This window comes from Delphinapterus leucas, chromosome 16, assembly GCF_059928025.1.
Source record: "Delphinapterus leucas isolate spDelLeu-1000000601 "Yukka" chromosome 16, BTC_Dleu_Yukka2, whole genome shotgun sequence".
NCBI classification, from domain to species: Eukaryota; Metazoa; Chordata; class Mammalia; order Artiodactyla; family Monodontidae; genus Delphinapterus; species Delphinapterus leucas.
In genome coordinates this window covers 28,531,430-28,547,062 of record NC_143144.1, presented here as the reverse complement: position 1 = coordinate 28,547,062, position 15,633 = coordinate 28,531,430, and the positions used below count along the sequence as shown (strand labels likewise).

At 38.4% G+C, this 15,633-nt stretch overlaps 1 protein-coding gene across 8 annotated transcripts in view; it reads right to left on the bottom strand.

Annotated features, from left to right (window-relative positions):
- The window catches only part of ADK (adenosine kinase), a 491,846-nt gene that overhangs the window by 459,625 nt on the left and 16,588 nt on the right, over positions 1-15,633 (bottom strand). For 2 of the 8 annotated variants that reach the window (XM_089897735.1, XM_022590942.3), the window contains exon 1: positions 5,914-6,276. The exons of 5 other annotated variants lie outside the window; for them this stretch is intronic. Coding sequence is in view for 1 of the 3 variants with exons in the window: in XM_022590942.3 (XP_022446650.1) it covers positions 5,914-5,927 (14 nt within the window). In the remaining 2 variants the exon portion in view is untranslated. Of the gene's footprint in view, positions 1-5,913; positions 6,277-15,633 lie in introns of those variants that run through there. One more of the 8 variants, XM_089897733.1, reaches the window with a different exon arrangement.

Here is a 15,633-nt window from a genome sequence, read left to right as displayed (position 1 = left end):
AACATCAAAATTGTTACTGAACGACAGTAATCAGATAAAAGTAATCAGACACAAATAGTACTTACTGTATGATTCCATTTATGTGAAGTTATAGAATATACAAAACTAATCTCTACTAATAGAAGCCAGAAAATGATTGCCTGGATGGTGCAGGGAATGAGACTGATTGAAAAGAGGCAGAAGGGACTTCCCTGGTGGTCCAATGGGTAAGACTCCGGGTTCCCAATGCAGGGGGCCCGGGTTCAACCCCTGGTCACGGAACTAGATCCCACATGCATGCCGGCAACTAAGAGATCGCATGTAGCAACTAAGAAGTCAGCATGTAGCAACTAAGAAGTCGGCATGCTGCAACTAAGAAGCCCACATTCAGCAACTAAGACCGGGTGCAGCCAAAATAAATAAATACATACATAAATAAATAAATATTTTTTAAAAAAGAAAAGAGACAGGAAAGAACTTTCTAGGAGATGAACATGTCTTGTAAGTTGTTCTGGGTGGTGTTTTACACAAATACTTTTTTCTTCCCCAAAATACAGTGAACTTAGGATCTGTGATTTTACTATATATGAATTATACTGTTGGTATTTTTTTTTAAAGTAAACAAACTAGGAAAATATTTGTGTCCCTTAGGCTATATAAGGCCAGTCCTTCCATTTAAGCCTGTGCATACTGGCATGCCTTCTTGCAAACTCAAGGAAATAATCTCTTCCCTCTGTCCAGCATCATCTGTTTTTTCACTTTCTACTGGATCATTCTTTTCAGCATACAAATATGCTGAAACTCCTGCCCCTCCTTCCCAGAAAACCTCAAAGACACATATATCTCCAACTATTATTTCCCTGCTCCCCATTACAGTAAGAACACTTCTAAAAGATTGTGCTATTAAATAGCAAGGTTCCCTAAACAAGATAAAATCATTAATTTAAAATTCAACTTTCAGGAGCACATGTGAGACACACTAATGACTAACACTTACATAGCAATTTGCAGCTTATAAAGCATTTTTATGTATGTTATTGCCTTTAAATCATCACAATAACTCTGTAGTATAGGTATTGCTATTATCTGTTTAAGAGAAACAAAAGGTTCAGCAAAGTTCTATAACCTGCCAAAGGTCAGACAACAAATAAATGATACTTAACTTCAAATCATGTGCTTTCTTGTTCAATATACTACTCTGAGACAGTAAGAACTCTCAACACAATAAAAATGTCCGACCAATGAAAAATATCCAAATCTAGCCAAAATAAGCTAATATTCCATCATCTTATGGTCGTATTTCAAGTAACATTTCAACAACCAAAATCTACTACAATAAAATTATTATAGTGTGTAAGTAGGTGACTAGATAATTTATTATCCAAATGGGATACTTTTGAGAATAAAGGAAGAGCTATTAATAATTATGCCAGGATAAAAGGCATGATCCAGGACTGTCTTGGACAAACTGGGACATATGGTCATCCTATTTATAAGCCAGCTATGCTATGTGAAAATAAGAATTCAGACTTACATTTTATTACAGTATTTTTTTAAATAACGTTTTAAAACCGAGTAGGTACGAAGAGGTAAATAGGCGTGATTGTTAACCAATGTTACAGGAAAGGGTTAACATTTAAACAGTCTAGACATTTTGGTTCCATTTCATCTTTGACAGTTCTGCTTAATATAGCAATACTGTGGCTGGAAAGATTTGGAATTAGAAAACCTTGTATGCTTTTTCAAACAAAGATGACCTATTTATAAATAAGTATTAACAGCTGACATTGCAGTTCTCCAAAGGAAGGGTTCCTGCTTTAGTTCTTCAAAATATTTCATAAACGAAACAATTTCATTTTATTTTAAAAATTCATTAGCCTCACTAAGAAGTCTCATGCCATAAAAAAGTTTGTACAGTAATATGAAATTTAAAATTCTTAAGACACAAGTCCTGAAAATGAGTTTGAAAATTCTGTTTAAAGGCTCTAAAGAAACCAAATCAACAAAACAAGGCAGTTTCAGTCTTAGCCAGAATTTAGTCTCGATATGAATGTTCTCCATCTGAGTGGCTTGGCAGATCCTACTGGATGTACCTCAAAGTCTTGAGTGTTAGGAGAAAAATACCCTAGGACCCCACCCACAGCCCACATAAATTTCCCAATGTAGACTTAACCCACAGAAGTGGTTACAGAATTATCATGTAGGGCAGTCATGTCAAGTCCCAGAATAGTCTTAAACCAAACCTGACCTGTCTGGGAAAGCCAAAGAATTGGGTTCCTCAGCTCTACAGCGAACGCTCTCCCTGTCTCCCTACCTCATTTTCCCAGTCTTCCCTGGCACAAACTCAAGCTGTAAGCAATGCCCAAAACCAGATGAGACATTCATGTCAGGAAGGCAATATTCATAGGAGTATTTTGAAATACTGTTGGCCCAGTGAAAAGTGCATAATGTAGGAGGTTAGGAGACCTAAATTCTCTCTTAAGCTCTATCATTGCCAAACTAGGATATATCACTTCACTTTGGGCCTCAAGGTCCAGTATAGAGAAAGAAAAAGAGTAAAATGGTGACTTCCCTGGTGGTGCAGCGGTTAAGAATCCACCTGCCAATGCAAGGGACAAGGGTTCGATCCCTGGGCGGGGAAGATCCCACACGCCACCGAGCAACTAAGCCCGTGCGCCACAACTACTGAGCCTGTGCTCTAGAGCCCGCGAGCCACAACTACTGAGCCCGCGTGCCCCAACTACTGAAGCCCACGTACCTAGAGCCCGTGTTCTGCAACAAGAGAAGCCACTGCACCACAACAAAGAATAGCCCCCACTCGCCACAACTAGAGAAAAGCCCACGCACAGCAACTAAGAGCCAATGCAGCGAAAAATAAATAAAATTTAAAAAAAAAATTAAGAGAAAAAAAGAAGAGTAAAATGCTCTCTAAGATTCTCTTCTAGTCCTGACATTCTACATTTTCCTGTGTCTCCTGAATTTTAACTCAAGGGTCAACTTTCCTGTTGGGGCAATTAAAAATGTTTTATCATTTCTCACATGAAGACAAGCTGGAATCTGATATACATAATCTGATAATCGGTTTTACAGGCTGTAAACTCTTCATTAGTAATGGTGTAGTAGAGTAGAATACAAATAATAGTAAAAGTCAAAGAGACAGTCAAATTCTCCAGCCAAACTTATTCAAAGATTTAAAATTTTTTTTTAATTCTTTTGATTTAAATCATATTTAGGAATTCCTAATAGCTGAATGCTACACTGGAAAGGGCACTGAGCTAGGTATCTAGAGAGCTGGGTTCTAGTTCAAGATATGCAACTACTTGTGTGAACCTTAACAAATCATAGTATCTCTTGGCTTCAGCTTCTTCAACTGTAAAATGAGGGAATTAGGTCAGTTCACTTCCTGTTTAAAATATCTAAGATTTAAACATTTATTTTCAGACGACACCATTCTCTAAGGGGACCAAATTGTTTTCAACAAGAAGAGAATACTCCATTTATAAAACATCTTAAAATATAAGAACACTTTCATATCTAACCAGCAACGCTGAGGAATACATATTTGTATCACCATCACTGAGTATTTCATTAAACAAATGTCCAGAGGAGGAAAAAAGAGAAAAAGAAGATCAGTAACTCAGAAAAATACCCTCAATTAGAACCTAGGTGTGTTGACCACTGGCCCTCACCGGTTTCCAATCCTATTGATGTATTCTGTGGTAGTCATTGCGAGGAGTCACATATTACTATATTTAGCAGCAATTATTTTAAGTGTGATATAAAAAACAACAATGGACACGAAGTCAGATTTTGATAGCTTGGTGACCTTGATCATTCTCCTCACTAGTATTAAAAGCAAGTAAGCAGTACCCATCCTTTCGGCTACCGTTAAACTGGGTACAAAATGGGTATACGCCTAACATCATAAACGTGAAAACTAAAGGTATGACAAAACTGCATTAAATGCAGTCCTCACTGGGAACCAGCTGGTATCTGTAGGATTACCAAACCATTTTAAAACTGTCACCACATATATAGAGTTGCTTCAACTTCAGTAGTCTCCCTGCCTACTCCTAAACCTAAGTTATTAAGTTCCTTGGAGGACTACAGGAAAGCAAGAGAGTTACTACAGTTGTCTCTCAGAATACTCTAAAATTTTTGTTCACAGAAGCAGCTTTTTCAGGAAATTTAAGTAGTATGTTGTTTTTATAAAGGTATCATGCAGAGCACTGTATAATGGATATCTGGATTCAGTTCCTAACTCTGCCACTAACTGATTTTGCACAAGGCACTCAAGTCTTCTTGGTCTCCGTTTCCTCAGGTATAAATGTGGTAGCTGGGTTTAGATAATATCTAAAAATCTTTTTTTGAGTCATGTCACTATAGTTGAAGTCTATGTAAAATGTAGACTAACATCTGAAGAAACAAGGATAAATGTAACTATTAGTAGTTATCTATCCTTCCACAAGTCTAATAAGGCTGGTATTAACCTTTGAATTTTAATACAACCACCATTCAACCCCTACCTTAAAAAATACATCCTACTGTCACTGGCCGAGCGGCAGAAGCTTTATATTTGGGTTTTTCTCCACTGAAGAGTAGCCAGGAATATGATGATGGATTAATATCGAGTCCACATAAGAAGTGTCCCTTAACATAGACAGTATTTGACCCACACTCCTAATTAGTAGCCGGCTACAATGATGGGAGTTGGGAGTGGGGAGAGGGAGCACTGACTAGGTTTAACAGCATAATCCTAATTCATCGTAAAATACTGTTAGCATTAAAAGCTAGACTTATATGTCCCAATACAATTTATTGTGAAATCTTTCCATGTTGATCTCCACATTTCAGTACCCCAATTCCTCCTTCTGCATAATGAGGTAAATACTCTTTGTGTTTACAGAACTACGCAACTTAAGAGAAACTGCATCCCAGTTCAGCACAGTTACGTCTTACTTTAACTTCCCTGAGAGTCAGGTTCTCAAGTCATTTCTTAAACACTGTGTAGTCAAATTCACCACTGAGAAACCATTAAATCACCACGACTTAGGCTGCTGGAAGCTCACAAACCAAAATTTAATTTTATTCTCTTCACATTTGTGCTGGGGCCTCCCTTTCTCTGGGACAATGAAGGCCAAGGTCTACTTTAAAAGAGGCAGTTCAGAACACTGAGTAAATAAGGCAATTTACCTCTTTTTATAGTTTCATCAGCATAAGGTAAACATTCAGTCAGTGCTACCCGCAGACATTGGACAGGGCCATTATCCTGTCGCCATTACCAAAAAAGAACCTTCCAAACTCTGGAAGAGCAATTGAAGGAAGGCTCTCTTTTATTGCTCTCATTGTATACCTACCACCTCATGAAACCCACATTGCGTGTGACTCTCAGATAAAAGTAGGTAAACAGATGGTACCTGGGGAACCAGAGTACTAATTCCAGTCATAAGCAAACATTTTTGGGACACACAATTTCACAACCTGGGGGCAATCTACCTGCATCAAAGGGCCAACTTTGCAGGTCTGCACTGGGCCACCAACGAAGTTGTCAGAGGGCATGACACGCGGACATGGACACGCCCTGTGCACGTCACACTTCCCCAAGCCTCGGGCTATCCCGGGGGAGGGAAAATAGCTACATTTTCACGAGAAACCCACTACGCTCACCTGCAAGCTTCAAACCCTGTAATCTGGGTAAGGGTCACCTCAGCGGTGCGGCTGCTCGCAGGGCTCCGCCATGTGCCTCAGCCCCCAAAACTTCTGAGGAAGGCAGAAATGACCATATGAAAAGTGCAGAGAGAGCCTCCAACATGAGAGGGACCGGTGGCATTGGGAGGCTCCACAACACCCAAGAGAAGGGGCGACAGTTCTCCGGCAGCCAGGAGGCTAATGCCCAGCAAGCGCGCAGTTTTGGCTGCCGCTCTGTCTCATTACCTGATGGCCGTCATGGCTTCACCTTCTTGCCCCACGCAACAGCGTTCGCGTCCGATGCTCTGCGTCCGCACGGGCGGCAGCAGCAGGTACCACAGCCACTGCTCCTGGGCTCAGGCACTCAGCGACGGGGAGCGCGTCCTCACATACCCGGCGCGCGGGCGGCCCCCGCTGAGCCGGCCGCACGCGCTGATTGGCCGAGCCCGGAAGGGGCGGGCGCTCCGCCACGGGCCCGCGGCCCGAGACTAGCCCAGGCCGCCTCGGGCAACTGCAAGCCGCCCGCGCGTCTCGTGCCGGCGCGCGGGCTAGCGGCCTGGCTAGCGGGCGCGGTGGCCATCTTGAGTCCTGGTAACGGAGTTCCCCCACACACACTCCTGGCTTACGGGGCACGAGGATGGGTGCCCGCCTCAAAAATGGCCGCTCCGAAAGGCAACCGGCTTATCAGTCACATGGCCCTGTCTACCTCGGCCAGCCCAGGTCGCCTTAACAGGACTTGGGACAGGGACGGAGTCTGGGCAGTCTTCGGGGATGGGGTTTAACAGCCTGAAAACCCATCTGCAGAAAAGCAGCAGCCGCCTGGGAAAACTCAGCCCGGGTAGAATCGATCGCGTGGCAACAGCAGCACATGTCTTAATTCGAACTCGCAGCCTTTAAGAGTCAAATGCTGAGTCTTGTGGTCCCCAAACGTTTTTGAACTTCAGAAACACTTAAAACAAGTTATTTAATACAGAAGTGTCCACGGTCTCACTATAAACCTGTGAATCAGAACCTAGAAAGGTGAGGCCCATACATTGGTATTTTTAGCAAGTTCCCGGGTGATCCAGGTACACGTGTAAAGTTTTAAAACCTCTGGGCCAAACTAGCCCACTCAGACTATCCTGCTTGACACACTAATTGTCAGACTTCCTCACTTTTCTGAAAAGTACGAAGCGCTCGGAAGTAAGCATCTAATGCCATAGGGAAAAAATTGGAAGAACCCTAACTCTTGGAGCTACCCTTACAATTTAGTGGGGGTTAAAGGATTTAAGAAACTGATTCTGAACTACTAATAAAAGGTAAAAGGCTTTCCTTGTGCAGCGGTTAAGAATCCGCCTGCCAATGCAGGGGACACGGTTCGATGTGTCAAGACCCAACACAGCCAAACATAAATAAATAAATAAAAACACAGGTAAATCAATTCCAACTGCAGGAAGGGTAGAATGGAGGATAATCAGTAAACGCTTTATGACCTAAATAGCTGTTTTTATTCCCTCTTTATTCTCTGTGCAAATATTTATATAAACAGACCACAACCTCCAGTGGCATTCATTTACTAACCATCTGGATGGTGACCAAGTCCATAAGTGTGAAATCACTTACGTTAGAAACACAATCCAAGGCTTCCCTGGTGGCCCAGTGGTTAAGAATTCACCTGCCACTGCAGGACACATGGGTTCAAGCCCCCATGGGGGAAGATCTAACATGCTGCAGAGCAGCTAAACCCGTGAGCCACAACTACTGGGCCTGTGTTCTAGAGCCCGCGAGCCGCAACTACTGGGCCTACGTGCCACAACTACTGAAGCCCGCGCACCTAGAGCCACGCTCTGCAACAAAAGAAGCTACCACAATGAGAAGCCCCGTGCACCACAACAAAGAGTAGCCCCGCTCGCGGCAACTAGAGAAAGCCCGCACAGCAACGAAGACCCAACGAGCCAAAAATAAATAAATAATAAAGTAAATAAATTAAAAAAAAAAAACACGATCCAACATGTGATACTGAATTCTGCATACTGTGACTGAAGGAACTGAATTTTTATTTAATTTTAATTAGCTTAAATTTTAAAACCAAAAGGTAAAATATTTTTCCATTAAACACAATTTTGTTTTCATTGCACTACATTTCACCTTTTAACTGCGAAAAATTTAGCATCCAAACTGAGACACTGTAAATATAAAATGCATACTGAATTTTTCAAGACTTAGTACAAAAAAAATACAGAATATCTCAGTAATAAATTTTGTATTGATTACATGTTGAAATAATACTTAGCTACACCGGGTTAAATAAAATATATTAAGATTAATTTAAACTGTTTCTTTTTACTTTTTTAATGTGGCTACTAGAAATTTTTTAATTTTATGTCTTGCATTATATTTCTACCTGACAGTGCTGTTCTACTAAGTTAGCCTTGCTTTTTTCTTACCTATCATTGCCCCATGACAGAATAATTATGCTCACTAAATGAAATTAGTAAAGACCAATTTATACAAATCCCTCATTCCTTACTAAGCATCTGAAACATCAAGGATTTCAAGTTTCCTTTGAAAATGCTTTTTGTTTTTTTTAGCATTTTTCTCTTTAGTTTGGAAAATCCTATCTAGAATGAAGCCATGTACTATAAATTTGATGCGTTCAGTCCATGAGTAAAGGCTATTAAAAACAGAGCTATACTTGGCTGATTGGGACTTTGACCAAATGTCCACAAGCAGAAGTAGTCAATTGTTCCTCTGGATTAAACAAGATCTGAATCAAAGCAGCAGCAGAATAGCAATTTGAAGCAGGGGAGACACTGACTAATTCAACAGTTTGCCTCCTCCTCTCATGGAAAATGTTAATAGATAACCCACATGAACTAAAGTAACACCAGGAATAATCCTTAGAACAAATTTCAAAACCTCCATGTAACTTTTAATATGGGATGGAGTATGGTGCTTTTCAAACTTTAATATACATACACATCGCTTGAGTGATCTTGTTAAAATAAAGGTTTGATTCAGCAAGTCTTTATGGTCAAGATTTTGCATTCCTTTATGTTCCCAGATTTTGCCAATTGCTTCTGGTCCGTGGGCCATGCTAAGTAGCAAGGTTGTAAAGGGAAGTAGCAAGATTGTAAAGGTAGCAAGACAGAAGTGACTTGGAACCCCTGCTTGACTTCCTGCATGACCTTGGTCTGGTTCTTAACCTATGTATCCCTCGGTTTACACATTACATGCTTTTCAGGGCAATGGGAAGATTAAAACTTAATTCTAGTAAAGTCTAATAGAGTCCTCAGCACATGACATGATTATCACTTCGTTGTTACCACATTTCTTAAAATTACATCTCTGGGAAGCATGATATGAAAGCTAACATGCACTCGGCCTTGTGAAAAATAAATGAACTTTCACACATGCCTAACATACTTTGTTGACTCCTATTTTTGAATTTTAACAAAAAACTAATCGTGGTACCAAAACAGCTAGATTTAAAACTTTGCTTTTTAACAGATACAGTATATTCTATGTCATTAAGGGACGATAAAAGCCTGCAATACTCAAATATTCAATCAAACTAAAGCCATATCACTTTCAAAGATTTTTAAAAAGCTACTTATTTTTGAGAAGTGACACTTTGCATCTAACAATCAAAACTTTAGTTTTTTTACTCATAATCAGTCAACACAACTTTCAAAAAGTGTATTACTTAAAATGTACTTAGGTAACAGTTCATTTCAGCAGGTACAGATACAAAAATGCTATTTCAGTAAACAGGGCTCATGTGTGATTGTTCTTTCAGAGTCAATCAGGTAGAGATAAAAGACATGTTTTTCCAAATAAAGGCAGCAGCTTTTTTAATTCACAGCACGTTCCTTTCCTCAGCCTTTCATGCTTTTTTTTCTCCTCCACCCAATTTTTCTCAAACACACACACACACACACACACACACACAAAGTTAGCTACCGAGTAACCACTAAAAGACTCTTTCAATCAATTTTTTAAGCAATTTATTTCAATCCTATTCTTCACTTTAGGGAAAAGCAGTCAATTTGAATTATTAACCTTCATTAACTTTCTTCTAATTCAAATAGTTGAATCAAGATCAGTGGGTCAGAATAGTTTGCTCTTGGAAAGATAGATAAGTAAATATTCTATCTACTTTATCTAATCATGTGGTTAGTCTGCCACTAAAAGCACCTAGATAGCTAACGCCAAATAGTTAAATAAATATGTTTACGGATAGCACAACAAACATGTAGACTAACCTTTTCAACAAATGCTTCCAAACCCAAAATAATAGCAAAGTTCTCTTCAAACACAACCAGTTTGTTAAGCGTGCAATAAAACAAGTATTTTCATATATTAGTACATTTCTAGAAAGCTTTGTGGCAATGTGTCACCAATTCCACTTTATAGGCAACTATAATAGATAAAATAGAACATGAACAAAGATGTGTATACCTAGTTATTCCTTTCACATTAATAGCAAAAATGTATTATATCCCTAAATAAGGAAAAATAGAATAATGGTTAAATAAATTACAGAAGAATGTTATGAAGCTACTATAAAATGTTTTCATAGACTTTTTAAGGACAGAGGAAAATATTCATGATATAATCTTAAGTGAAAAAAGCAAAACAATCCAACAAAAAGAATGTAGAGTATAATCTTGACTATGTTAAAAAATATATATATGCCGTATATACACAGAAAAAAGACTGGAAAGAAACATACCAAAATGTTATTACTGGATTCTCTGGAAAGTAGAATTATGTGTCATTTTGACTTTATATTGATCTGCTTTATAAATTTTCTACTACATGTTGGTTTTATTAGCATAAAATTTTTGTATTATTAAATTTTAATGGTCTTTCTGAAATGATTTTAAAATATAAAACTTATTCCTGCTTTTTTAAAACCTGTGTCTTTTTAGATCACAACCATCAAAACTACCCTTATTTTTAGAGGAATTAGGCTTACTTTACAAATGTCTCATCTTTTCATGTGTAAAGATTCTTTAATACAGGAATAACAAAAATAAAATGTCTATGATTTTCTTGTTTAATTTTAAATCTTAACTTGACAAAAATTAAAAGCATAAGTACCACTTTTAGAGCTTTGCACAGCCTTTAAGAAGCCAGCTGTCACAAAATTGAATGTGGAATATCTTCCCTGAATGTTACTTAAAAATACATCTCCTCATTTCATATGAATGAAAATACTGGGACTTTCCTGGTGGCACAGTGGTTAAGACTCCCAATGCAGGGGGCCAGGGTTCAAGCCCTGGTCAGGGAATTAGATGTCACATGCATGCCACAGCTAAGAGTTCACATGCTGCAACTGGGGAGTCCACCTGCCACAACTAAGATCCGGTGCAACGAAATAAATAAATATTTAAAAAAAGAAAAGAAAATACTGATAAAATAAGATTTTAAAGCAATCTATACCGTACTCCAAAAAGAGAAATTTCTTAAGACTTGTCTCCCTAAAATAATTAGTGCCACAGAGTAAAGTTCAGGAGCCGGAGAATAAAGAGATGGGAATTCTAATCCTAGGCCTACCAAAAAATGTATGTCCTTTGACCATCAGTTTCCTTATCTGAAACGCCAGGTAGTTTGTTACAGGTGACATCTCAGGTCCATTTCAGTTCTTAATGGACAGTGGAAGAAAAAAACTGTCCACTTGTGACAATACAAATTGGGTTGCTTTTTTAAGAGTTGATCAGTTTTAATGAAAATAAAACACTCGCAATTTTACTTAGTTTTCATTATGGACAAAGTTATTCAAAGAAACATTGCTAAATGTATTACCCAAAAAATATTAATAGAGGTTCACTATTTTTATTTCCTTTTAATTATTATCGATAGATTCTTATGTCACATTTCACTTTAACGTGACATATTCAAACAATATAATCTTTAAATGGAACCTGACAATTTATTTCCCAGGAGAATTTGAAGAATATAATAACATTTGATTGACTGAACTTTACTTACTAAGAATTCTTAGCAAAACTCCCTCCCAAGAACACCTACACAGTGCTTCTATATTTTCAGTGAACCACAAATCTTTAAAAGTCAAAGAAAATTTCCAATCTAAAAGTATAGGACAGGGACTTCCCTGGTGGTGCAGTGGTTAAGAATCCACCTGCCAATGCAGGGGAAATGGGTTCGAGCCCTGGTCGGGGAAGATCCCACATGCTGCGGAGCAACTAAGCCTATGTGCCACAACTACTGAGCCTGTGCTCTATAGCCCGCGAGCCACAACTACTGAGCCCGCGTGCCACAACTACTGAAGCCCGCGTGCCTAGAGCCCGTGTTCCGCAACAAGAGAAGCCACTGCAGTGAGAAGCCCATGCACCGCAACGAAGAATAGCCCCCACTCGCGGCAACTAGAGGAAGCTGGCATGCAGCAACGAAGACCCAACGCAACCAAAAAAATAAATAATTGATTCTTTAAAAAATAAAATAAAAAAATAGAAGTATGGGACAACAGTGCTTCCCAATTATTTATGCTGCCAAGAATATATTTTGAAACTATATAATTGAATATATCACTATCATTTCACAAAAGGGCATTTTAACATAAAAATGTAAAAAGGACATCACAGAATAAACAGCGCTACCCGAAGTACTGCTGGTAACCTTATGAAATATATTTTCTATATAAAAGATTTTTCTTTTTATTTTACCATAAATCCGGTACTTCACAAACAAGCTTTTAGGAATCAATCACTTGGGAATTCCCTAGCAGTCCAGTGGTTAGGACTCCACGCTTTGCTGAGGGCACGGATTCAGTCCCTGGTCGGGGAACTAAGATCCCAGAAGCCGCCGTGCAGCCAAAAGAAAAAAAAAAAGGAATCAATCACTCATTAACTCAACAAATATTTATTGAGATCTTCTCTACTACTCAATACACTGGAGATTCAGCAATGACCAAGAACATGTACTGCCCTTATAGAACTGATATTCTAGTGAGGAGATATAGATAAATAATCAAATAAACAAGAACATTAAATGATCATTAAGTGCTATGCAGAGAATTAAGCCCAGCGGATAACACAGAGAAAGGCTCCTTTAGAGTGGGTAGTCAGGGAAGATCTCCAGTAGAAAACTGAATGACAAGGAAGAGCAAGGTGGGGGAAGGGTTTCCAGACAGACAGACAGCACTAAAATAACTGGAAGCCCAGTGTGAAAAAAAGGGGAGGGACAAAAGGTTGTGGTTAGAGAAAGAAGCAGAACATCTTAGCTTTGATGAGCCTAAGAAGTTTAGACTTTGTTATAAGCAAGACAGGAAGCCACTGTAATTAAGTTTTAAACAGAGGAATGACGTGATCTGATTTTGTTTTAAAAGATCAACCTGGTTATAGTGTAGAGAATGGATCAAAGGAGCATGAAAGCAGAAAGACTAAATTAAAAGCCTATTACAGTAATAAAGATGACAAATAATTGTGGTTTGAACAATGAAGATAGTGGTGGACATAGAAAGAAGTAAATGGACATTTTGGAGGTATTGGTTTGGCCAAAAGGTTCTTTTGGTTTTTTCCATAAGATGGCTCTAGTAGCCCTTAGTTGTCTTTAACTTCATTCGAAACAATTTTGTTAGATTGTATTGTGACAGCTGTCATATCAGAGTGCATTTAAAAAAAAAAACTTATCAAAATTGGTGAATTTTTGTGTAGCCATTTTAATATTGAAGTTGGAAGAAAGAAAGCAACATTTTCAGCATATTATGCTTTATTATTTCAAGAAAGGTAAAAACGCAACTGAAGGATTTGTGCAGTGTATGGAGAAGGTACTGTGACTGATCGAATGTGTCAAAAGTGGTTTGCGAAGTTTCGTGCTGGAGATTTCTCGTGGACGATGCTCCACGGTTGGGTAGACCAGTTTAAGTTGACAGCGATCAAATCAAGACGTTAATTGAGAACCATCGACATTATACCACACAGGAGATAGCTGACATACTCAAAATATCCAAATCAAGTGTTGAAAATCATTTGCACCAGCTTGGTTGTTAATCGCTTTGATGTTTGGGTTCTACATAAGTTAAGCAAAAAAAACCTTCTTGACCGTATTTCCACATGCGATTCTCTACCTAAACATAACAAAAACATTCCGTTTTTAAAACAAATTGGGACAGGTGATGAAAAGTGGATACTGTACAATAATGTGGAATGGAAGAGATCACGGGGCAAGCGAAATGAAGCACCACCAACCACACCAAAGGCCGGTCTTCATCAAAAGAAGGCGATGTGTATATGGTGGGATTGGAAGGGAGTCCTCTATTATATTCTCCTTCTGAAAAACCAAGCGATTAATTTCAACAAGTACCACCCACGATTAGACCAACTGAAAGCAGCACTCAACGAAAAGGGTCTGGAATTAGTCAACAGAAAACACATAATCTTCCATCAGGATAACACAAGACCACATGTTTCTTTGATGACCAGGCAAAAACCGTAACAGCTTGGCTGGGAAGTTCTGATTCATCTGCCATATTCACCAGACATTGCACCTTCAGATTTCCATCTATTTCGGTCTTCACAAAATGCTTAATGGAAAAAATTTCAATTCCCTGGAAGACTGTAAAAGGTACCTGGAATGGTTTTTTGCTCAAAAAGATAAAAAGTTTTGGGAAGATGGCATTATGAAGTTGCATGAAATATGGCAGAAGGTAGTGGAACAAAATGGGGAATACATTGTTCAATAAAGTTCTTGGTGAAAATGGAAAGTGTGTCTTTTTTTACTTAAAAACCGAAGGAACTTTTTGGCCAACCCAATAGAATGACAGGAATATGGGGGACTAAGGAAAATAAAGGAGTCAAGAGTAACTCCTAGATTTTAGACTAAATTGGGTAAATTTGGACTAAATTGAGTAAATGGCCCTGCTGTTACTGAGATAAAAGGGAAAGACAAGAAAGAAGTTCAAAGGACAAGTTCCAGGGGAGGTTGGGGATACAGATAAAGACTTGGGAAACAGATTTTTCTTTCTAGTCTTCCTTACTCTGTAGTGCCTACTGTTTTCTATTAATAGACTAAAAATAGTTGTCCAGAATTGTATATGCAGTTTCATTTGAACAACACCCTAAGAGGGCAACCATTCTACCTTAGCAGTCACCTGCCAGCAGCCACTAAATATGTATATAATGAGTGTTTAATATGTGCCAGACACCATGCTATATATGTTTCAAGTACTACCTTATTTGAATTTACAAAAACCTTATCAGAAGATTTTTTATTATCACCATTTTACATTTGAAGAAATTGAAGCTCAAAGAGGTTAAATAATTTGCTGAAAGTCACACGTTACAGAACAGAAATCCAAACTCTGGTAGCCTGACTCCAGAACTGGGGCTAATTACCATTGTACAGTGTTACCAAAGTAAACCCAAGACAGATTGACATAAGTCTGAGACTTTTATAAACACCCAAATTTCAGAACACCACACTATGACTTCAACCCATAAGATGTAGTAGTCTGGTAACAGCTTTCTTACTAGCCGGAGCATCATATGAAATACTTTCAGAAATTGCTTCCTTTATTTCCATATGTGTTTATTCACAGATTAAATCTGAGCAGCCAATGAATCTGCCATTTTTGTCTTTAATTTAGCCAAGACTCCTAATTGCCACCAAGAATCATTTCTTAGACCTCTTCATTTTTAAAAATTTCAACCACAATTTCATTTCTGTGAAAATCACAAGACTGATTGTTGACAAAGAAAAACATCTTTTTTACTCTGCAAGAATGTAGGGGCACACAATTAATAGCAAGTGGTTAAATTTACCATAAAAGTAAGTAAATCTCCCACCCCAGCCATTCACTTTGTGCAAATCAAATTTAGGCTTTAGTAAAATTACAAATTATTTCTTATCAAGATCTTTCAAGACTCATAAATTGAAACCACAAATGTCCACAAAAGTTTCCACTGTAAAAAAAAAAAAATTTTTTTTAACTTATATTAGTCCTTGGGTATACCCTCTAAC